The sequence below is a fragment of the Uranotaenia lowii genome, chromosome 2 (genome assembly GCF_029784155.1).
Source record: "Uranotaenia lowii strain MFRU-FL chromosome 2, ASM2978415v1, whole genome shotgun sequence".
In the NCBI taxonomy this organism is placed as follows: Eukaryota; Metazoa; Arthropoda; class Insecta; order Diptera; family Culicidae; genus Uranotaenia; species Uranotaenia lowii.
In genome coordinates, this window is record NC_073692.1 from 245306173 (window position 1) to 245332289 (window position 26117).

Here is a 26117-nt window from a genome sequence, read left to right on the forward strand (position 1 = left end):
CTTTATGCATCAACAGTTTAAAGGTTAGTGGGACATCGAACTGACGTATTCATAAAAATTGTTGGATTCTTCAGTTATTTTAATTTAAAAAAAACATGCGATTTTCACTGTTGTTGGGTAACTTGCAACAAACTTTGATTTTAATGAAAAATCTAATGAAAACGTATGTAATTGGATAGTTTTTGTTAAATTTTTGATGCCATAAAAGCCATTACGCATAAAAACACCAATTGCAGTAATTTCTGGTTCTGTTGAAATCTATCTTAACATCTATAACATCTATTAACAATCTTAATCTATCTTAACATAAGGATATTGCATAAATTTAGGGGTAAAAAATACTACAAAAAATTCTACTAGCTGAAATCATAAAAATAAATGTTTGGATGCATGAAATTTCAATGTTGACAAATTCGTGATGCAAAACAATCATATTCGAGTATATGGAAACGAGATTTACATGGTGTTTCTTTGATTTGCCTTTTGTTGCATCTTACCCCAGAAAGCTAACTGAATTATAAAAATATTTATTTAAAAAAAATTGGTGATTGTTCGAAAAAATATTTTTACAACACAGTGTTGGAATAGGACGATTAAATCAGAAAAAAGTTTGTAGGTGATATCATCAAGCCAATCCGTCAGGGTAAAGTTTTTTAAGGCATCGAAAAATGTTAAAATTTGTACATTTAATGATGGATTTTTTAAATTTTGAATGAAAATGAAAAACTTTAAAATACTAGCTAAAGATTTGAAAAATTATGTCATCATCATTTTGTATTCATTAAAAGATAATTCGATTACGTTATATAAAATTTAAAATTATATCAGTGCTGTGGTATACAAATGTTGCATCTAACCCAGCTGTTGCATGATACCCCGTTTGACATAAAAACTATAGTGATGAGGAAACCCCCTAGATGAGATCTTGTTTTTACATTCAGTTCTTGATATTAGTTGCGTTGGAATATTCTGTAATCAATGAAACGCTTCATACTTCTAACTTCTAACCAGAAGAAAGTTTTTTTTTTAAGTTTAAAACTTGATTTTAAAAAAAAGTGATCTAAGTTCTCCCAGTTTACGGTACCTAATTGAAATCAGCAGTCTTCTTAAAATTATATGCTTTAGCTGCTATTAATCATTTCGAATTCATTGCAAGGGTCCCTCAATGATGAACAATCTTGGGAATCACCTGAAGTGGAGAGAGCGTTTAAATCTACCAGAAAATGATGAGCAACCCAAAAACTCATCATCAGATCGCATTCACATGGCAAGCAGCTACCTGTCTGTCTGAGTCTGGCTGGCAGCGGCTAAAATATAACGAAGTCAGATCGGGAATGTGGCTCGATGAGGTTCCCTCGACTTTCCGGTTCGCCTCAAGCTTACGTGTGTGTGGTGGTAATTTGATTCATAAATTCGTTCTCCCATCCCAGCCCAGTCCGGTTACCTAAATGTATAGATATGGGTAGCTATATTATCTGTATGGAGAAACCCTGCCCGTTGGCCGTGTGATGAGTTTTATGCTACACTATTTTGTAAGAGACATCATTCCGCAAGCAAGTGTCGGGGATAGCAAACCTGTGCTACGTGCAACTGAACAACTGCTCCACGTATACAAATTAAATCCAATTAGTATTCAAAAGCTATTCTTTCACCACAATCTCGTCTCAGGTGTGCTGATTTTGGGTGGAAAAAATACGCAAATAGCCTTGACATTATAGTAGATATAATAAACGAGACAATCGTGTTCGGTTCGGGGCGTGGAATGTTACTTGAGTGAAGATCATTGATCAGGCAGGTATCCAAAGTTGGGAAAGTTCTCCCCATTTGCTGGCATAGATGAAAATATTATGATGAGTTCGGCCAGAGGAACGGATGAAACGGACCGCAGTGCAGTGGCCAATGGCGATCAGCTCCAAAACAATGATTCCAAGGGCAGTAGCGCGTCCCAAAAGTTTCACGAAACCTCGCTGTCTGTGACGAACAACCTGGGCGGATCGGATGCGGACACACCTAAAACGACCAATTGGGTCAAATTCGACGACGATGATGGCGGCAGAAAGGTAACGTGCATATTTCATACACGAGTCTGCATTCGATAATATATACATGCTTGCCCTGGAATGCGCATCAGATGATGTGTAATTAAGCGGCGCTACGCAAGAAACTGCACTTTATCAAGCGCTTAGTCATAGGTTTAGAATCTTGTTATTCGTTACTCTGTTTAGTAGATCGTGGTTGTTTACTGCATTTCTTGATCACAGAATATCACAGACATATCGTGTGGGGCGTAGAACTCATCAACCGCTAATGTTTTTCTTTACACAAAGTTTCTGGTGTTTACACAACTGAATAGTAGAGAACATTCGTGCGACAGGTCGAATTATTTAGTTGGATTTTTTCTAAGTTCTGATATGTATATGAATTGAGTTATTAACAACGTGTTAGGATTGTTGAACTTAGTTTCAAAAGGGTATCAATTTGTTTTTGGAATGAACCATCCCAAAGGAAGAAAATCCCGTGATGAATTTATTTATTGCACAAAGCGCACCGAATATAGTTTATAAAAATGTAACATTGTTGTTGGGATGGATTCCATTGAGTAACATAAAACGTACCTACCTACACCTTTTAAGGATCTTCTACATTTCTACACAGGTTTCATTAAATCGTCATACATATTTTCTAAACAGGGCAGATGTTAAGTTTTGATAATTTGCCTGAAGGCATTCGCCGATCGACTTCCCAAATTCACTATTTAAACATTAATCACTAATCGTTGTATCGTTGGAAGCATGCTAAGAAAAATGCTCCTTGGTAAAGAAACCATGCGTAATGTGAAGTAACTTCGCCTATCGATGAGACTTCACTGGCTGGAAATGATTTATTTTGTACATAGAAATCACAAAACCTAGATATCAAAGCGTTTTGAAGCCCTGATGAAATGAAAAGAAAATTCTAAGATATATCTTTTTTCGTTGAACTGCGATTTCTGTGTATAATCATTTCTGGTTATCTAAAGTCTGCTTCATTTAATATTGAAACACAAACAATTGCGTGTAGTTCAGTCATTTATTAACGATTTCATAATTTGTTTTTCATACAAATGTAGCATTTTCTTTACTCTTTCATAAAAAAAAATTAAAAAAAATATTCATTGCTGTTTCGAAGAAATTCTCGTACTTTTCCCGTAATACGGCACATTAGGCGGCGCACACCCTTTTCGTCCACCGTTTTGGCGATTTGATTCCAGTTCTTCATTTGAGTCATGTTCCTAACAAGTTTTCCCTTTGCCTTAAGCCTCCGCTTCGTGATTGCCCAGTATTTCTCTGGGGGCAGTTTGGGGGGTTGAGGTCCTTCGGTATTACGCTGACCCCGTTCGTTGCGTACCATTCCATAACCGTTTTGCTGTAATGGCAGCTTGCGAGGTCCGGCCAAAACATTACTGGACGGTCGTGGGCACGAATAAACGGCAGAATCCGTTTCTGTAGGCACTCTTTTTTGTAGACTTCTGATGTCATTGTCTTGTCAGTGAGAAAGACTTTGGTTTTCTGTCCACAACTGCATATCCCCTGCCAAATCATGCACTTGCGGGCGAATTTATCCGCAAACAAGAACTTAAATTTTACAGATACATCTCCCCGAGCCGTCGCCAAATAAAATTTTTGACCTGGGATTTGCCCAAAGTCCGCCTTCACGTAGGTCTCATCGTCCATCAGAATACATCCGTCGAACTTGGTCAGCACTTGGTCGTACAGCTTTCGAGCCCGGATTCTGGCCACATTGTTTTGCTTCAGCGTCCGATTTGGCTGTTTGCTGGCTCGGAATGACCTTATTCCTTCCCGGAGACGAATTCGTCGCACCGTACTGTGAGCGGCCTGGAACTTATTGGCCAAATCGCGGTCTGAAAGATTGGGATTCCTCTTGACGGCCTTGATGACTTTCCCACGCAGTTTCCGGTCGACAGTTCCACTCCGACGCTTCGAATGCGGCTTCCGAGCCGTCGTCAATGTTTCCTTGTACTGCTTGATAACACGCCATACAGTATTTCTGGGCATTTTAAGCTGTTTAGCTAGCTTCGATGCCGACAACAATGGATTTTCAGGAAAACTGTGCACAATTTGATCTCTCCGTTCGGCTTCCATGGCGGTTGTTTACAAAATGCTATCGTTTGGTGTTATGACATAAATACATGGTGAAAGGTAATGAATTTCCCGACACGTGGGTGGAAAAAAGTTTCCAAATCCGTCCACTAGGAGCGCCACAATGAGCAAAAGAATTTGTTCCAATATTAAATGAAGCAGACTTTACCAAGGATATAGCGCCTTTACTCGCTCTTGCAAATATGAAAGAATTAAGAAAGTGTGAGAGAAAAACAATACCTTTTAAGATCTGTTAAAAATTCGAAGGGTTTTGATGATTTTAAAATATATGCATATTCTTGTACGTTTTACCTTGCGGTGCTCATTAAAAAAATGTAAATATTTAAAACACTAAAATGTATTGAAACAAAACAGCCCAAACATTGAACTTATTATATTTAGTTTTTGACAACACATTCTTTAATTTGCTTTGCATAGCTCTTAATTCATTTGACGAAAAAACGTTGTCAGCGGATTAGAAGAATAAAATGTAATTGTATTCAAAATTTGAATGGGAATAGTAAATGCAATGCAATACTGATAAGAATGTTTATGATTCAGAATATCATACAATTTGAACATATAGAACATAAAGAAACATGTTAAAATCTACGGCTAGTAATAATTATCTGCAAAAAAACGGACACTTCTACACCACAATTTCTTATAGTAGCCAGCATCACCGCAATACGTCGGTTTGTCAATTTAAAAAAAGATCACATCAATCACAGAATTACCATCCAGTTTTCCTGGTAGTAGGAATTCCCTCTTTTTTAACAGAACGCCATGTTTGGTATCGAAAAATTCACTTAGCATTAAATTACAAATATATGGTACGCTCAAGTACGCATGGATCCCATAAATTCTTCCATTTTTTTCAAGCACAGCTTCCAATCCCCATATAAATATTTAAATACCTAACAATACTTTAATTGCGTAGAATTTGATGTCCAGACGAAGCTAGGACTAACTATTTTGCTCAAATTCAAATATTCACTACAGAGCTTGTGGCAAGGCATGTTTCACCCTTTTCAAAACATTTTGTAAGTTATGCCAAAGCGCTTTAAATGTTTTTCACTCACATTCCCGTTTTCCAAATTATGTTATTGCAAATTTGCATTTAATTTCGCATATTAAACATGGAGCAAACGGAATGCCAACCTGGGAGAACGGTGAAAGGCACCCCACGAACAGCTTCCGTGTTTGATCCAACCGGGCAATCCACTCAAAATAACTATTCCCGCACATTTCCAATATTTTCAACTTAATCTTTTCCGAAAAACATTAAAATTATTTTAGATTTCACAAAACTAAACTTCATAAAAAAAATTGTTAACGAAAAAAACAACGCGTGTTGATCGTTATCACACGCCTACTCCTCCAATTTCTGTTGATGAATCCCAAATTTATCAAAAACTTAAAAATCATTCAATGGGCGATAGAACCAAAAAGATATTCTTTCTTTCCTTAAGAAACACCTGTAAGATCTGTCAAAAGTTGGGCAAAATTTTAACTGTATCCCATCCCACTTGCACTAATTCAAAACCATCACCCAATTTCGGCAGCGCTTCCATCGCCTCTCTTTGGTGAAAATCCTCAGGATTTTCAAGATTTAGAATTGACGTTTAAGGTCAGTTTCCAGATTTTCGATTCAGTTTTGATAAAAATGTTTTCATTTCACTGTTTAATTATGATTTGAAAGCTTGTTTCACAAATAAATCATTGTTTACATATCTGCTTTCCTTGTTTGCTAATTTTTTGACTTATTTAGAAACTCCAATCGACTCATTTTCAATCTTGAATCGAAGACCCGCCATATTCAGAAACCGGATTCAGAATTTAAATTCGTTATTAAATTATATTCAGAATTCAAATTCAGATTGAAAATTCAATTCAAAATTTGTAGTGCGGAATTCAGATGCAAAGATTCAAAGTTCAGATGAAAACTTGAACTTGAAAATACAGACAAAGTACGCAATAGTCGTAAAAAGTACAATGAATGAGAAAACATACGACATACCGAAAATAGAACTGCCGGGAATAAGCAAACTTTTGTTAAATTTTGTCGCGCTGACATTCAAGTTTGGATTCCTGAAAAATAAGCAAACTCAATTCTCGCGTGAGCTTTCATTACGTCGTATGAAACAAAATGTAAACAAACAGTTTTATTACGAAAAAATGCAAATACTAACATAAACTAGTCGCAACTTCTTTCCATTTAGAATATTCGTAGCCTGGACAACATATTCTATATGTCAAATACAAATTTCAAAGTTGTTTTGATAACATTTGCAGCAGTTTTCTGTGAATTCTTAAGATGTTTCATACGACGTAATGAAAGCTCACGTGAAAATTGCTGGAAAATCTGCAGTTTTTAAAAAGGCTTTTCGAGAAACCTGCATATGTTATGTTTGTTCACTGGCTAGTTTTATACTTTTTTATCATTTATATTTCCCAATAAGATTTTTTTAACGCCTTTGTTTAGCATAATTCATTTTATTCATTATCTAAATAGAGTCTACACCAAAATCGGGCATTCATCGTTGATTCACAATAATCTTTTTTTTCTGGTAAAGTGTCATAAATAAACCTAAAAAAAAAAAACAATAATCTTTTTTTTTGTTTTATTTTATAATTTATAAATGGTTTAATTAAGGCATTTTGTTTATAAAGTTTTTTTCACCATGATCTAAGAAAATAAATAAATTTTCAACACAACAAATGCTGGAAAAGTCAGCAAATCAATCATGTTTGCTGGTTTAAAGTAAAAATTTGGATTGTTTAATGTTTTTAGCCAATTAAATGAAAATCCTAGGAAGCAGTTGGTAAATTTTTCGTGTAACGGTCCAATATTCGTCTATAGTCCAACCACGTGGTGCTTCTGGTTGATCGAAGCTGGCTTTGACGAAGAACGACCAATGTTAACCTTCTAGTGCACAACCTCGCCTTGGTCCATTTAAATCGGATGAAACCAATGCAAACCACAATTTTACTTACTTTTTACGCAGAATTTTTCAAAATATGATAATCTAACAATCCATACTAATGAAAACTGTTTGGCTAGCAGTTGTCAAATATTATAAATAAGAAAAACTTAAAAATATGAGACAACAAGAAATGGATCTATTTTTTAAAACATCATCAAACTGGTGGCAACAGAAGTGTCTTAAAAAAATGATTGGCAGTAAGGTCTCAGAGTCACCATCATTTTGGATTGATTTTTTGGAAAAAATCCTAAGTTAGGTAGGAGAGATTAAATATAAACCCCGCCTAAAGACGAGTTTGGGAATCAACGACAACAATCCGAAAAATATGCACAATGTTCTCTGTTCATACAAGTTGCAATATCTCTGTTATTTGTGAAACAATTTTAACAAAAAATATAGAAAAATATAGCTATGAGTTAGTCTTAATATGTTTCTAAATTAAGGAAAAAATTATTGGAGTGTGTGAAAACTACAACCAAAACAGTACTGAAAGTCAAGTTCCATAGCCCCTGTGCTTATGCGATTTTTGAAAAAAAAAATGCCAAATAATTTTCCTCATTTATAAAGTTTTTCGTAGAACAAAAGTTGTTAGTTGTCATAAAACTAAACTTCTGTGAATTTTCAGCAAAATAAAAATAAGGTTCTAGAAGCTTAACAAGTTCTAGACCGTCAGTTAATATCAGGAACAATTGAATCAAGCTTCCAATGCATGTCCAATTCGATGCATCTCCGCCAACTAGATCGCGATGAAAAACAATCATAAAAATATTGTTTCAGTAAGTCCTCATACTTAAAAAGGTAGAAATTCATCGAACAAGACAATCACGAAGATGCACATTGTGCCATTTATGCAAATATTCTCGAGTTTGTCGGTACGCGAGACCATGCTAGAAGAAGGTGTCAAGTTGTCGCAGTCACGTGTTACATTTCATTTTTCCGCTCCATTTGATTTTGTTGAATGAATCAACCGAGAGATGGCCAAGTGAATTCTTCCGCGCCAAAGATGCGACACCGCGAGGCTACTGAATTTTATACGTACCTATTAGGTATGTATCGATACCCAACATACGTTTACAATGCTTATTGCTACGACTCGTTGCACATGGTACATGAATGCGATGTGAAATGTTGATAGTTTCAGGCAGGAGAGCGTTTCTGGAATCGTCTTCTCGACTGCGTTAAAGGTTATAGCCACTATCAATGAATAATGAGAAGCAAAAACAGTGACACTATTAAACTTACTTCACACAAAATAATTCAATTTTGCTGTGGGAATTGACCGTGACTATTGTTACCTGGGGAAACGATGATGCAATATCGCGCCTAAATTGTTTTGTATTTCTTCAGTTTTCCTTGAATTAAACTCTGAGCGCCAGCCAGATTGAAGTAAAAGTTATGCATTGTAGTTTGATAGATACTATTTCTAAATTCTTTCTATAAGATTTGAATATACATACATATAAAAGGATTGATTGAAGTTTTGAACTTTAAAATTATTTTTTTTATCTCCTTTTTACTTTGTATGAGTTAGGGCATCATAGATAATTTAGAGAAAATTTTCATGAAACTTTATTCCTGTAATGGGTAAAGCATGATTTTTTATGAGTCTTAGTTTAATTGCAGAAACGTTAAATTTCAGAGACTATTTTTAATACATGTAATCCTATCGGATCTTATGAGGATACAAAAAGGGAAGCCAAGACTCAATATAATCTTAATCGTTTCAGGAATCTGTACCTTCACCACTTCCTCCACCAGTTACCAAAATCGTTCCGACTTCTTCGACCAACAATCACGAGATCGCCCCGGCGGTATTGCCGACAGAATCCGTTCACGTGCATGTAGATTCCCGATCACCGAGCACACCGAAACAGATGAGCGTGCAGCCTAGCACCAGCCAACCGTCGACCCAGTTGCCAAACAGCACCAGTATCAGCACCTCTACGAACACTATCAGTAAGACATCACAACCGGCCGTTATTGATATCCCGAAGCACGCCGTTAACGTAGTGCAACCGATTCAATCCATGAGAACCATTGAGCTTTCGACGGGGCGCGTGCGGGAAGGATTTGGTGAGTATGCTAATTTATCAGAGCAACTCCACACAAATAATCTTGTAAGTTCATGATCATCGCACGAGATTCCATATTTACTTGAACGCGTGCTACCAAATTCGCTGAACATAGAATTCAAAGGGAATTGCTATCTCTTGAGTTCTTCAAAAGTACTCAATACAGAACATGAAGGTTGCTTAAGAGACCTTAAATAACCCAGCTATTTTGATATAACTTATACGTATGTTACATAAACAGCTTTTACCAAACAAAGTGAAGGCAATATACATTTAACTTCTTATTAAAACAATGAAAATTACACCAATTAAGCGTTATCCGACAACTTATTTGTACCTATCGAAAGAATGCAAGAGAGCTCAAGATTTTGCTTTAAAAGTCTTCGAATCGTTTCCAGCGACAATATTTTCTAGTTCTCTCATTGCTCTCATTTTATCCGGGTTTGCCCGGATATTTGATACACAATTTGAGAACAGTCCGGCCCGGTTTCCTGGATTTCATTGAAAAATGCCCGGACTTTGCCTGGATTTTTCAACTTTATTTGGCAAATCAAACAAAAAAAAAAAAAACAAATAAATTGTGTTGTAATTTTTTTAATTTAGCCACTAAAACAAAATTCTCAGAGCAGATTTTGCAAAAATAATCATGAAAGGATTTTTCGAAGCCTGAAATACAATTTAAAATCTGTTCATAAATTTTGATGAAAAAAGTCTTTTTTTCTTTTTTTTTATCTTGATTTTGTTAAGTTATTTCTGGGTTTTGAAAAAATTGCCCGGATATTGCCCGGAGTTTTGGTCGTCAATTTAGAAATGAAGGATTTTGCCAGGTTTTTAATGAAAATTGCCCGGATTGTCCGGCCCTGATACGTGCTGAAAAAATTCTGGCAACCTTAATTAATCCCCATCTGATTATGAGCCATTTGGTTGCACTCCTGGTCGCAGAGAGAACAAGACGACAATTTTTTCACTTGAAGCCCGCACGAGAGGAAAATAAATTAGCTAAATCATTTCAAAATTTATAACATGGCAGATTTCCTATCGAATCCGATTTCATCCGACTTCAGATGACTGTTTAAAGTTTAAAGGATCTTTTCACCTAGGGCAGGAAGACTGGGATTGGCTGGATCGTTTTTGTATCGTTTTCACTATTCGGAAAAAAGTCAACAATTTTCGAAAAGATTTGTAATCGTTAAAACTTTACGATTGATTATTAGTTTCGTGTAGCGAGTCATGTAACTCCGTTTTTTAATGAAATAGGGTTATAGACGGAGATCGATAGCTTTTAGAAAGATGTAGATTTCGGTCATGTAGTCCAAATCTAGCACAGCTAGCACGTCTCTCACTGGAACGTTAGGTGGTTTTCCTCGGGCCCGAAGGGAATCGTTGAAAACCGTTCTGGAAACAAGATGGACCTCACACGACCAAACAATATGCTCGATGTCGTGGTAACCTTGACCGCAACTACACAAATTGCTGCCGGCAATATCAACACGAAAGAGTACAACGTCTTAGAAATAATGATTGGACATAAGACGGGAAAATATACGAATAAAATTTCGACTCAGGTCCAATCTATTAAACCAAGGTTTGAGGTTTACCTTTGCGATAATCGAGTGGAGCCACCGACCCAACTCATCCTCGTCCCATTTGCGCTGCCATATATATATAGTTGTTAAGGTGCTAAATTTTAGTCTCTGAGTTAATTGCAGCAGATTGAAAAATAAACGTCGAAATCGAATACACTAGCTAGATTATCTAACGCCAACTCTGTCGTAAATATAAATTTTGAACTATATAATATTGTTGTTCGGTCCATGGAAACTACCAAAAATCTAATTCTGTTATTTTGGATATTTTAAGAACAACCAATATCTAATCAAACAATTATTATTTATCAGCTTCAAAAACTTCAACGAAATTTAAACAAATTAACACGCATGACCCCTAAAGAAAGTGCCAGAACAAAACAAAACCTTATAAAATAATTGTAAAATGCTAAACTAGTGCTTTTCAGCATAAAAAAAGTTTTGTTAAAAATCACTCCATAAATAAGAAAGTAAAATTTGAACCTTTGTACCATTTGGTAGATTGATAAGAGAAATTTGGCGTTTGAACGATTTTTTGCTTTTTTTATTCAGTCTTAATGCAATCCAGCCCCAACTTTTCACTATTCAGTTGCAATTGTGTTTCTCAATAGCCAATACTATTGTTCGATTTCATGTTTTACTATACTTAAATTATATTGAATTAAGAAAAAAAGTTTTCATAAAATTTTATAAATTCTAATATATTAAAAATTTTGTAACGCCATATAGCATTTTATCTAAATACCTTGGACGTTTCTTGAAAACCTCTTGGATTTGAACATTTTTTTTTCATTCTTTTTGCATAAAAATTCCAAGCTGAGCAAAGTTCATAAATATGTACTATCAATTTGAGCGGAATTTAATTTTCTTTTTTAAAGGGATGAATAATTCTACGTATTTTTAAATCGCAGAAAAGAATTTAAAGGTTGACTTTGTACAAATTATTAAGGATTATGTAGTCGATATGCCTTGATAAGAAATGCATTAGCCATATAAGCTGAAGATTTATTAACAAATGAAAAATCGTGAATGAGACAAGGCTTAACTTGAAGCATTTGAAAACCTTCACAGAAAAATGTCACAAGATTATTTTGTTATTCTCACATCACGACCGAAAAAATCTCTTGCATTGAAAATTTAATTGGAAATATTTTTGAAATTTGTGAAAAAACTTCCAATCCATGAGAATTTTCCGGGCTTTGTGTTGAAATTTTCGATAATTCCCGGTTTCCCGGCGAAGCAATGAAACTCCTAAGTTTTTTTCCCGGTATTTTCGGTTCGCTAGCAACCCTGATTAATTTTTGGAAGGTGTATAACGGGTGTTAAATAAAAAATGAGAATATTTTCAATACCTTTCAGTAATTCAAATAAAGAGCGTAAAATTTTGCTCTTTGGGCTCCCTAGAAAAAGTAGGCATGTTTGGTTTTGCTAGTTTGAATTTAGTCAAAGCAAAGATGGCGTCGAAACAGCACGTGCTCCGCGAACGCATTGTACGGTTCTACGAAACGCATTTCCAGCAAGGAAAAAAGTTCACGGTGGCACATTTTAAGGAAGAAAATGTACCTGTCAGTACGGTATATCGTATCCTGGGTTCCCTGAACGTAGAGCGGAAGGTCGGAAGTGGTCGTCCGGTGACGATAATGACGAAGCAGAGGAAAACATCGTTAAAGAAGCTGTTTGACAACAAGGACGCAACCAGCCTGCGTGACGCCGGTCGGAAATATGGCTGCTCTCACGTATTGATCCATCGTACCCTCAAGATGGAAGGAATCGTCTGCAGGAAGAAGACGAGGTCGCCGGATTGCACGGAGGAGCAGATTGAGACGGTTAAATCACAGTGTCGATGGATGACCAAAAAAAGACGCCAAGAAGACGCCTTGAGGAGAAAAAGATACCGTTCGTGCCGAAAGATCGTAACCCAACAAACTTGCCCTGGTGCCGCCAATAGATGATTTCTTTGGCTCACTCAGTCCCCTAGTGTATAAAAACAATTGGAGGGCCAAGGACACGAAGCAACTGACTACAAAAATCCGGAATTGTATCCGGAAAATGGACGTAAGTGCCGTACAACGTACAGAGCATCGCGACAAAGTTGCGTCGAACATCAAACCACGGCTCTTACTCAACATTTTTTTGAAGAAAATGCATTATGTTATTAATAAAAAATACTGAAAACGATGAAAAACAAATAACAATTTTTTTATATGTGATTGAAAAAATTCTCATTTTTTATTTAACTTCTGTTAGTAATGCACACCGGGTCAGCTAGTTCAGAATAAACCAGGTTCCCTAGAATTGTAAAGCTGAGGACCCGTTGTCTTTCTTACAGAATTTACACAGACATTTACGAATATCCTCAATTACACCATCGATAGCCATGTGCCGAAACGTAGCGTAGATGCTTATCTGCGGGCTCCGTAGGTCACTAAAGAACTGCGGCAACTGAAGACAGCTAAAAAACGTGCTCTCCGTAGCTATAACAAGCACAAGTCCTCTACGCTCAGAATGAATACCGCAAACTGAACTCGACTTATAAAAAGACCAGTAAGCGCTGCTACCAGAATTATCTTAATCGACTCCAGCGAAACTTCAAGACCAGTCCGAAAAAATTTTGGAAGTACGTAAAAAATCAGCGGAAAGAAACAGGGCTCCCGTCCCACATGTTTCTGGACAACAACACAGCTGCTTCCGACTCCAAATTTGTGAGCTCTTCGCCGGGAAATTCTCAAGCGTTTTTACCACCGAAGGCATTTCTTCAGAGCAACTAGCCAGAGCTGTCCGGAATATTTTACCTCTAGGTTCATCTTTGAATGGATTCCTTATTGAAGATGCAGCCATCTTGAAAGCGACAGCAAAGTTGAAAAATTCAATCTCTACGGGCCCGGACGGTATACCAGCAACTTTTTTGAAGCGTTTTATGCCACTTTTGCTGACTCCCATCAAATATATTTATCAATCATCGCTGGATAACGCAATTTTTCCCTCACTGTGGAAGGAAGCTCATATGTTTCCTCTCCATAAAAAAGGGGACAAGAGAGATGTTAGCAACTACCGTGGGATATCAGCTCTATGCGCGATATCCAAACTCTTTGAACTGGTCGTTATGGATCCTGTTTTCTCGTTTTGCAAGCCTCACATTTCCAACGACCAGCATGGATTCATGCCTCAACGATCCACAACTACCAACTTACTGAGCTTCACATCTTTCATTCAAGACTGCTTCGCCAGGAAGACCCAAACTGACGCCATTTACACTGATCTCTCAGCTGCGTTCGACAAGGTGAACCATGATATTGCAATCGCAACGCTCGGACGCTTAGGATTCTGTGGATCTCTACTGGATTGGTTCCGGAGTTATCTAACGGGACGGAAATTATCCGTTCGAACTGGTGAATCCTTTTCCAGGCAATTCCCTGCCCTCTCAGGAGTACCCCAAGGAAGCCATTTAGGACCGATAATTTTCGTAATCTACTTCAATGACGCACTCTCGCTCCTTGAAGGCACAAAACTTGCTTATGCTGATGACCTGAAACTTTTTCACGCCATAAACAACCAAGATGATATCGACTTTTTACAGCTGCAATTTTCCGTGTTTGCTCACTGGTGCGACATTAACTGCCTGCCGTTGAACCGCAGCAAATGCTCGGTTATATCATTTTCCCGTAAGCGGCACACTCTTCGTGCGGAGTACATACTTGGAAGCGAAACCATCACCCGAGTAGAACACATCAACGATCTAGGAGTCATCCTCGATCAACGGCTGGAGTTCAAGACTCACACGAACTATGTTGTTGACAAAGCTGCTAGAAACCTTGGATTCCTGTTTCGCATGGCTAAAGACTTCAAAGACGTGTATTGCCTCAAAAGTCTTTATTGCTGCATAGTTCGTTCCATTCTCGAGTACGCATCAGCTGTCTGGTCTGGTCTGGTCTATCAGAACAAAATGTCTCAAAATCTCATAGAAACTTTAGGCTCGTTGAGCGACCCCTTCCCGTGATCCGATCTGGCCCAAAATTGGCATGAGACCTTGTACTAGGCCTAGGATCAATTTAAGTCTGCAGCGCATAACTTTTTCAAATGTCTAGTCATTTGAGGCACTCTAATGAATAGGCTATTAGAATTCCTCCTATAAAATGCTTATAGAGTTCCACCACCAAGGACAAATAAATGTGCTAAGCCTAACACATTGAGGACCAAATACGAGACATTGGATTTATGAGCAACGGCCAAAAATTGTGAAACTCGGTCAAGTTGTTTCCCGATGCTTCTAGGAAATCTCCCTTAGGAATTTCTTTGACATCCTTTACATATAAACTCGAAAATACTCCGAATGTTTTCCATTCTCAATATTTGATATTCGTGATTTTTCTCAATTTCAGCTAATGGAGATGTCATCGTCACCTTGTTGCCAACCAATACCCGATGGCCCTGGATTACTCCTGCTGTTTTTAGACCTGAGCTGGTACCAGAAGAACTTATGGCCCAGGGGCTAACGGTAAGTTTGTGTTTGGAAGTAGCAATTGTTCGTTCTTACGTACTACATGCTCCTGTATGTTTACAGCTGACGGTGGAAGAATACGTTCACGCAATGGAAACCTTGGTCAACGATTATCGCTTCACAATGTACAACATCTGCTACAAACGTGTGTTGATAGTGTGGATATTGTTTGCCTTCTCCGTACTTCTGGGGTTACTGTTCTCGGGTCTCTATGGCATAACACTGTTCTCGCTGGGTGTTGGTTGGCTGTTTTTGAATGCGGTCGCCATTTTCCTGTGCATGTGGGTCAAGCTGCGCTTGGCACGCGGATTGGAACGCTGCATGGCCCGAGTGAACAAGCAACTTATACGGCACAAAATTCTCCTGGCTCTAGACGATCGAGGGCATATTTCCTGTCATAAGGTCAATCTTTGTTTCATGTACTTCGAGCCCTCGCAATGCATAAGCTATCTGAACGAATTTATCGAACGCTGCGAACAGAATGGAAACACCATTGAACCGGGCTGGGAAACCCGACTAGATGTGGCCGCAAATGATATTGTTATACAAGGCGCAAACACGACGCGGTTATCCCGAAAGCAGGTGAGCCCTTTTGATGATTTCAATTTTATATTTGTGTTACTTTCGATTGAGTTTTCCGTTCAGTCGCAAATGCAGAGGATAATTACAAAAAGCAAGACATCTATTGTATGTGTATGCGCACATTACATCCATATATGAGTCGTTTGGAATCAAAGGGGTATATAAGTGTAAAAATCATCAATTTTAAGTTAATAATGTCAAGATCCTCTTTTTCTTAATTTTTATCTGGCAAGAGTTTCAGATTTTTAGATTTTTATCTTCATACTTCTATGATCGAACAAAAACTTCAACTTTCCGAAAAATTTATGGAAAATGGTCATAACGAAAAGTTTGAGGCATGTTTTCTCGAAAAAACCTTTAATGCAAGTATACCCCTTTGACACCGATGGTTTCATATGTTTAATGATTTTGTATATAAATGAAGAAAATTCGCAAAGTATGTATTCTTTAGGGAATAAGTGTAGCCTCCCTGGCTGAGAAAATATTGCTTAAAATGTTACACAAACAGTGAGTTTAAAAAAATAGCTCAATCTTACCGTTATGTCCATGGGTGTGTCTTGAAGTTAGACTCTCCTTAGGCCTGCCCAAGTTTCAATGTTCTTCGTAAAAAGTTACTAAGCTTCAAGCTACAGCCGAGTCTGTAACAGAAATTGTATATTTAGTGTGGAATTTTAATACAACAGACCCCATACAGAGGTTAGAGATTATATTCAAATAAGTCTTTTCTTTCAAATTATATTTTAAACTAGCTGACCCGGTGTGCTTTGCTACACCTTTCAAAAACAAATGTTATTTTCAGAAACTTTTTAAATTTTTATGGTTATAATTCATAAGCAACCGCTTTAAAATGAGAACTACAGCTGGAGTTTCGAATTGCAATACAAAGATGACTTAAACAAATTTTCTGAATCTTGATCTGTGAATTTGTATTAAAAATATGATAATTTTAATCTGTTTCTTTAAGCTTCGCCCTGAAAAAGGAGGGTCTCAAATTAATCTTACGAAAACAATCTAACTTATGAAATCTGGTTGTTTTTGCTTGATATGTCTAAAAACTGATAAGAGAGCCCCCTGTCCTCCCTTTCACCCCCTGCTGAATGGAGGACGGGATCTTTAATAATCATACCCATTTTTTTCGTTCCCCAAAATCCTCTTATATCATATATAGTTCCATTGGTTGACAAGTTTTTGAGCTTTACAACCAAATTTATAAGGAGCCCCCTCCTTTCTTCCCCTCGCAACACTGTGAAACGTAAGGGTCTATAACAATCGTAGAAACATATCTCGTAACCAAGTACCTTTCCATGCCATATTTGTTTCCATTGGTTGGCTTCGTTAGCATAAATTGAGAACTTATGCTAACAAAATTGTATTGGGCTCACCTCCCTCCTCCTATGTACCTACTCACTGAAAGGAGGATGGTGTGTCAGATAATCATAGAATCATACCAAAATGAATTTTTATGTTAAGTTTTGTCCATTTCTCGGATTCTGTAAAAAAAAAAGTTAAATGCATTCCTCTTCCCTTCCTATATTCCCAATTCTATCCTCCTACTGCAAGAAAGGAATCGTTTCACATAGGAAAATTTCTAGTATTAAAATATCATCCCATGCCAAATTTGGTTTTATTTGCGTTGTAATTAATTGGGTTATGCATAAACTTGAAAGGGAGTACCATCCCCCCTTCCGTTCTCCCCATTGAATAGAGGGGTGAAAACTTAATATTCCTTAAAATATTTTTCGTATTCAAATACTTTATGATGCCAAATTTGGTATCATTTGCGCGATTAATTCTCAAGTTATGCAAAAAATTTGTATGGAAGCCCCTTTTTCCCCCTTTTTATCTTTCCACTGAGAAAAGGTGGGGCTTCAATTTATTATAAAAACATTTCTCGTCTCCAAATACCCTCACATGCCAAATATGGTTTTCTCGATCAGCTCTCCAATTATACTGAAAATTGAAAGGAAGACTTCTCCCCTCCTTTTCATCCACTTCTTTGAAGGAGTGAGGGATACCAAATATTCATAGAAGCATTTCTCGTACCTAAATATCGATCCACGCCAAATTTGGTTCCATTTGCGGTTGTAGTTCTCGAGTTATGCAGTAAAAATTGTATGAAACTCCCCTTCCTCTTTCCCTACTCCCCGCTGGAAGAAGGAAGGGGTCTCAAACAATCATTAGAAAATGTCACGTTCCCAAATACCCGCCCATGCCAAATTTGGTTCCATTAGCTTAATCAGTTTTTGAGTTATGTAAAAAATTATAAAAGAGGCCCCTCTCCCCTTAATATCTCCGTACTGGAAAGAGGGAGGGATCTCAAACAATCATAGAATTATTTTTCGTTTCCAAATACCCTTCCATGCTAAATTTGGTTCCAGCTTTATTAGTTTTTGAGTTATGTAAAAATTATGAAAGAGCCCCCCCCCCCCCTTTCTACTGGAAAGAGAGAGGGGTCTCGAATAACCATTGAATTATTTTTCGTATCCAAATACCTTCCCATGCCAAATTTGGTTCCAATATCTTGATTAGTTTTCGAGTTGTATAATAAATTGTAAGGTAGCCCCCCTCCCCCCTTCCTATCACCCCATTGAGAGGAGGGAGGGGTACCTAATATTCATAGAAATATTCCTTGTTCCCAAATACCACCCGATGCCAAATTTGATACCATTTACTTGATGCGTTCTCGATTTATGCGAAAAATTGACTTTTGCTTGGGAGGCCCTCCCAAGGAAGGGGTCTCAAACCATAATAGGAACCTTCCCCTGCCTCCAATACCCCCACCTACCAAGTTTCACGCAAATCGGTTCAGTAGTTTCCGAGTCTATAGGGAACAGACAGACAGACAGAAATTCATTTTTATATATATAGATTATTCAGGAATTACCATCATTTTCGATATGAGCTATTTTCCGTTATAGGTTCAGGTAATCTTACTATTTTTAAAATGACAGACTTGAAGGTCTCCATGAGATGCAATTTTTGGGAGGCTTGAAATATGGGACATAGCTCATGTTCTCGGTCATCTAATGAAAGGACATACCTGTATACCTACTGGTCTTCAAAAGAATTAGCTTTCATTCAGTCTAGGTTTATTTGTTTATTCAATCAACAGACCAAGTATAGGTCCAATTGACGACTTAAAGTTAAAGCTACTCAAAATTTACATCTAATTAGCAATTTCTAGATATTCTTAAAACTTTTCTTCGGAAAACAGTCTATCGACTATCGGTGAAGTTATTGATACTCCACATATTTTCAACAATTGATGTTGCTTCAACTCTTCCAACCATTGAAATTCGTTTACCTATCACGTCCTTGAGTTATTCAGAATAAGAATCATAGGAAGGAACAACAATGAACTTTTGTTGCAATCGGGACTGTTTCACTTCTTGAATATAGGTCATTCCATATCAAGTCACCATGAAAATGCATCGACCCTTTCTATTTTTTTTTTTTAACATTCCGTAGCTGATATATAGTCTTTTTTAGCATGTTTTTCGATTTTTTTTTCTTAGACCTTAAATAACGTAAAACTGAAGTGTTGTAGCTGAATAAACTCACAGAAACATATTTGAGTTTCATTCAAGGTTTCCAAAACTATAAATTTTGTAAAAATCGGTTGGGAAACTAGAGAGATATATTGGTTTTAGTGAGGAGTGTCAAATTGACACTCCAGGGACTGTAACGGGTAAAAATTTCAGGGACAGATGAGGGTTAACGAAATGAAACCACGTCACAGGTGATTCAGCCCTCCAAATAATCTGATCTTCATTAGCCACTTAGAATCATACATTCTTTCCTTCGTAAGCTCAACAGTCACTTGCGAGCGGGAAACACTAAGAGATAGGGTTTACAGTACAAAACAAAAACTTAAAACTGTGAACTTTAACAACGAAATGAACATTTTTCAGACTTATTCCAAATCGAATAATACATTGCGTCTTTTCGAAAATTGTGAGGATGTTCGTAAAAAAGCATTATGCTTTTATAAAACCTAAACATTGTACTTAAAATCGGTTACTTAAGAGCAGGGATGGAAACGAAAGGATTTTGATCCGACAAACGTTTAGTCGTCAAGTGTACAAGTCGCGATCTGTACAAACCGAGAGCAAAATCATATCCCCTCGATAGAAGATCTTTATTGAAACGATGATGGTTGAATAACGACAAACACATTTTGAGACTGTGTGTAGCTCGGGGAGAAGAGCTACCCTTTTTGCTAGCGAACTTTAACCAATCGCAACGTACGCTTGGCTCGCTGAGAGTGAGTGTCTTACATACACAGATCCATGCGGATCCGAATCGGATGGCGCAAACGAAGCAACAACAGACGACGTGGATGGAAGTTCAACTGTCGGCCGGCACATGTTGAAGAATTTTTTTGGCTTAGCGCACGGGCATGGGAGTTTTTAACTGATTGATTCAAAATTTATTACTTTGTTTTAGATCACCATAGCGCTTAGATTAATAATTAGTTTGAATTGGTATTAATATGATTTTTTTTTGTTTCGATTATAGTCGTTTTACCGTCTTTATGGCATTCGCGACTTTATCAACGTTGCAGTTGGCGGATTGTTATTGAAAAACTATCCGGTACAACTGTGTTCGATGTTTACTCTTGGGCTCGAACTCGCGGACATCGGCTCAGGAGACAACAGACTTGCCAATGATTTTTTTTTAACTTTTGTATTGAATGCTCCAAGCAGAAGCTGATAAAACTGGAATAAAATCAAGTTGGCTAAAATGAGGTGATTGGGAATAAGGAAAATCCGGAAAATTTCTGGAATTTCAAAGTTTTGCCAGGAAGCTGGAAGTTTCCACAAATCACCGGGAAAGTGTTCTTTTTTTTAATGTTCATTTAATTGATATTTAATGATATTTCATTAAATCTTTGAACAGGTATCACCACCAGTTCGCTACATATGAACATAAAGATAAAGTTTTGCTCATTTTGTTGTAAACTGTTAACAGTTTGAAAACTCAATTAAATTTTTCTGAGTTAAATTAGGATGATTTAATGATTCCGTGATACGAAGTGATATTAAACGTCTAAGCTTGAAGAACATATTCGTTTTTTTCTAAACGCAGTTTGTGTTTGATATTTTTAGTTTTTCTTTATTAAAACCTTGATTTGATACCTCAAATATACCTTTTTACTATGCTATTATTTTCAATGTCAAGTCTGTTTTGATTCCATAAACCATTTTCATGAAACTCCCATATTTATAAAAATCTACCGCCAAACTTCACAGATTGTTTTTCGAGGCGTGGAACCCTTATCAATTAAAATACATACTTATGAAAATATTTTTTTTTGTTAAATGTATTGTGTTTTTTGTTTATTGTATACTAGCACTTTACTACACTTTCTTGGAATAATTAAAATTATTTAAAAATAATTTTGATTTAATAAATTTGCATCTTCTTATAACATAATCAATCAGAAGCACACTTTTGAAAATGAAAGCTGCTGCTTACTTTTGTAATGTTAATGCGAATATAAATTAAAATCTTAAATTGTATATTGAAAAGACATACACCGTCTTAGCCGATTTAGGCTTTACAGACTGAATAAATGACGTGGACAACTTAAGATTAACATTTAACATCCAGTACCGAGATGGGAATCGAACCCATGCCATCAGTGGACCAGCGATCGTCTTACCACGCTAACCACTCGACCACCGAGACGTACATTGTTCATTGTATTCTGAACATGGATTTTTTTTACAAATATATGAATGTGTGAATATTTTGCAAAATACTGTTTGACTTTGATATTTTCAGTATGGCATGTTCTTTTTAATTTTCATTTCGAATTTCCTACGACCACGACACTTTTTCTTCTGAAACATATTACTTTTAATGTAGGATTTAAATTTTTGGTCCGTCAAAATTTAAAATCAATTAAAATTCAAATAAATGTTTAAAATTTTCAATATTGAAAGTTAACATTAAAGTGATTTTTGGGCTACAATCATGTCTACATGCCTGTATCTGATTTTCTTTCTAAGTGCATTCGCCAAGACTTCGTGATTTTCAAGATTCTCCGATATATGATTTTAAAGAAAGGTCCAATACGGACCTATGTCCACATAAAAAATAAGATTTTTTTTTTATAAATAATCTGAAATTGCCAAAAAGTCGTTTATTCTGTTTTATGTTCAATAAAAGGTTAAATTTTGATTCAATTTAAACAATTTAATTCCAATGACATCCAGAAGTTCATATTGCAAGTGGATATTCGAGTATGAGAACTCGTCTTACAAAATTGATAAACAAAAGTTCGAAAAAATTAATTATCTAGATCTGCAAAAACCAAAATAATCAAATAAAAAAATTTATTAGACTTTTTTTGTTCAAATACAAACACATCAATTTCGAAGAATCCTTTAAGTTATTATTCATTTCTTTTGAATATGCATTTTTAATTCATTGTTCTAGCATAAAAGATTCAAAATCTTGTCAGATTATGAATTATACAATTAAATTGAGATATTTCATATTGATTTTTAATCCTCACACAAATAAGGGCACAATTTTAATTGCTTGATTGGTTCCTAACTCTTTTTTGTGGAAATATCTCCGTTTATTTAACGATATTCAATCGAAATTACCTTTAACTGATAAAACCCAAAAATCAGCTCAAACCTGATATGTTATTATATAGATTAAATGAGATACCCAACGCTACCAAATTCTCCTTCCTTTGAAGTGTCAAGAATAATTAAAAAGCGCTGAATGGACAATTAGTTTTTTCTACTAGATCTGGAAACTGGAATTCAAAGTTCAACACTTGAAAAAAAAAAAACAAGTAAAATTATTTAAATTTCATTTGGACTTTTTGGTAAAACTATAGAATAATTCGAAGAAGTTCAAATAAAAGGTTTTAATTGAATTATAAAATTTCTCTAAGAACGCGGGTAGTTTTGACTTCTTAGAAAAAGTTGGAAAGGGTCACTCTTGCATGATTTTTCTTAGTTTGGTTTATATGTTAATGTTGAAAGAATGTTCAACCACGCTTATTTTAAGGCATAAATCAAAATATTCGTGGTTCTGTACTTGTTCTGAAAATTAAAAAGTTATGCAGAATTTAAATTCTATTTTAAATTAAGTACAACTACTTAGTTTGAATTTACTTCATGTTTTTTTTTAAAGATTGTTGTTTCATAAGTTATGATTGATTGATTTCATCAATATCCCACACATGATTTGGATTCAGGATGCAAAATTCTATCTAAATATAATCAGGTTATCAGGTTTTTCACATAGACACTGATAATGTAGTTCCCATGTATTATTTAAATGGAACAGAATTTAATACATTTACAAAAAAATCAAGCATCGAAGTGTTAAATTAAAAACTGCAGTTTTAAAGGTTTACAAACAACAGTTTTTTACAATTACTAAAAATAACCTGGAGCGTATAACATATAACCAGTCAATACTAATGATTAGATATGGAAAAAGCAGTGTTGAAAAGAAGCACTTTTCAACATTGTTTTTAGCTAAATTTTACTAATTAAAAAAATGCCTCTGAAATCTTTTAACAGAATGATGGAAATAACATTCTGCACCTAAGCCAACGTAAATATGTAGTTCAGAAATTGAAATCTCAATGATTTTTTCAAATAGATATATCTTTTTTTATTTATGCTACAAGTTGCGAAAAGTAGATTTTCCAGCACGAGTCGAGGATTTATCTAACGAGGGTTACCGTGTGGTGAAAAATTCGATTTTTGCAACGAGTTGTATGCAATTTTATTCTTGCAATTTCGTCGGTAACCATCGGGCATCAAACAGAAAGGAAGTCTAAAAACAGTGCTGAAATTTAGAACACCGTTTCAACACATAATATCAAAAAAGTCAATAAAGTCAATAGATTCTGAATGTAATTTTTTTTAAAACTATTTCAATTTTTTTTTCGAAATTTCTTTCATTTTTGTGGATTTTTTTTACTTCTTGCAACAGTTTTCCCCCAGTTTTCCACCCACAACCTTCCGCCAACCACACCCCCCCCCCCCCCCTCATCGTTTGAATTGTTTTTCATCTTTTACTATATTACATTCCAAGGCTTATCTAATTAATTGCCGTTGCGTACTATTCCAAACAAACGACCAAGCAACACACAAATGTTGTTGCGAGCAAGAGCTACTCTTTGAATCTTGCGAAAAATCACAATCTTAACGCTATGATGGGATCCGATCGCATGTTGTACATATCGCGATCTGTGCTAAGTCAGGATCTGTACGTTTAGAGATTCGCATTTTGTTGCAACCACTCACAACAATCCGTATGTACGATATTGGAAGGCATAGCGAGTGCGCTCATCAAGGACTTTCTTTTTATCTTGCTTTTTAAAGATTGTGGTAACTCGTCACTCTCGGAGATCTCCCCACATAACAGTAACAGAGCAGAGAGTATCGCTTGCTAGGGCGATTTGAATGTGTCCTACGGTTGGTCGCTCCCTGCTCAAAAGTCGTTAGAAGAGATTTTTTTCCATCCCTGCTTAAGAGCGAGAATCACGGTTCTGGCATAAGCAGCTGACAGGCTCCTATTGATTTCCTAATGTTTTTCACGAACGTTCCCATATGTATTAATAGTTAATTTAAGCGAGCGCACTTGATTTCAGCTTAGGTTTTGATTTTATAAAATGTTGAAAATACCTCCAAAGGTCAAATGTAAATATTCCATAAACGACTGAAGCAGAAATCAACAGTAGCGAAGCAAGTTGAGAAAATGTGTGTGTACATAGTTTCTGTTACATTTTGTATTTGATGTGTATGAATAAACGATGACTCTAGGGTCGAGCAGAAGAAATCTTTCTGCGATATCTTCAACGATGGGGTAAGGATTACCTGAGACGTCGTTTGGATTGGACGATCGAGGAAAACGGTATCGTATCTGCACCGCGCCACTTGCCTACGGCCTATTGTCCCTGCCAGTACGCGGAAGAGGTCCTGCAACACAAAAAACCAAAGGAAGACCCGCGAGTATGCTGTGCGTCGCTGAGACAACAAGCTCAAAGATTAGGATTTCACTTCTAAGCCGTCGTCGTCTGTTCGTAATTTAAAAAAAAAAATAGGACCGTACGAACATTCTCAATGCGCCAAATCGAACAATTATATAGTACTTATATTGTAAATCGTATTGAAAAAAAGTTTGCGATCTGAATATGACTCACTGCGAACTTACATTCCTATACTAACAAATACTGTAGTACAAATCGTGCCTTTTAGGAAAAAAAATTATCGAGCACTATTCTTTATACTAACGGGTGAAGGTTTTTTCAAAACTTAATAAAAAATTAGACATCTAATTAAGATTGACCCCTGGCTAAGCCAAGCTTAGACACTAAAATGAAGATTAATTCCAATGTTTCGGCCATCACGCGTCTTGCTTTCCACCTGCTTTGTTACAGGAACGCGGACTTCTGCTGCTGCTACGCTACGCCTCCAGGTGGGGCAACGAGTCCATGCGTGGGCTGATTGATGTGACTTCCGTTGAGCCCGGTCGCCATTGTCGCCAGTTTCAGTGCCCTTGCCAGTACATCGAGTTCCATCTCAAATGTAAACCAAGAGGCAAGTTTAGACTTTTTAATCTATGTTATTGGGTGACGGCTTCTCAATGGTATGGCTAGACACAGTTTAAGCCAAGTGGTTCGGGAAATTCTATTTACTAATTGTGATTAATACGTTAGTGCACGCTAGATCGCAAACGTTTGAAGTGCCTTAGTGCATTGAACTTAATCGTTTACACAGTCATCACAACTACGTCTGGACTTAACGTAACAGATCCGTAAACATTTAGTAGCACATGCAATGTGCTTTTGAAAAATATTATACTTAAAAAAATATACATCACTGTTAATGTGACTCGTTTGAAACTCGAAGTTACTCTTTACAAAACGTACTTAAATCTAGATTTATAGAAAATATTACTTAACTTTTAAGAGTATGCGCTAGAGCGAGTATTTCCAGTACTTAATGAATCTGAAATGAAGATTTGTGATAAAAAAACGGTCTAAGAAACGGTATATTTAAGAGAACGTATGATTCCGTCCAAACTTCACTTGTTTAAAAATGTTCAAACGAACCTATAGTAGTCAATTGCTCATTTTATAAAAATCTCGAAAACTTTGAAACCCCGTAGTGAAACAATCCAGTATATAGTTCGAATTAAACGAAAGAAGAAATGCTTATAAAAGATGTATTTTTCACAACCCAGCAAAACTATGTAGTTCTAATAAAAAC

At 36.2% G+C, this 26117-nt stretch overlaps 1 protein-coding gene across 4 annotated transcripts in view; it reads left to right on the plus strand.

Annotated features, from left to right (window-relative positions):
- The first annotated feature begins 1282 nt into the window (after positions 1 to 1282).
- LOC129750129 (uncharacterized) overlaps positions 1283 to 26117 on the plus strand; it is a 30835-nt gene continuing 6000 nt past the window's right edge. For 2 of the 4 annotated variants that reach the window (XM_055745358.1, XM_055745357.1), the window contains exons 1-5: positions 1283 to 2060; positions 8854 to 9199; positions 15164 to 15279; positions 15346 to 15864; positions 25286 to 25445. In XM_055745358.1, the coding sequence (XP_055601333.1) occupies positions 1848 to 2060; positions 8854 to 9199; positions 15164 to 15279; positions 15346 to 15864; positions 25286 to 25445 (1354 nt within the window). In that variant the 5' untranslated portion in view covers positions 1283 to 1847. Of the gene's footprint in view, positions 2061 to 8853; positions 9200 to 15163; positions 15280 to 15345; positions 15865 to 24668; positions 25446 to 26117 lie in introns of those variants that run through there. The other 2 variants (XM_055745355.1, XM_055745359.1) reach the window with 2 other exon arrangements.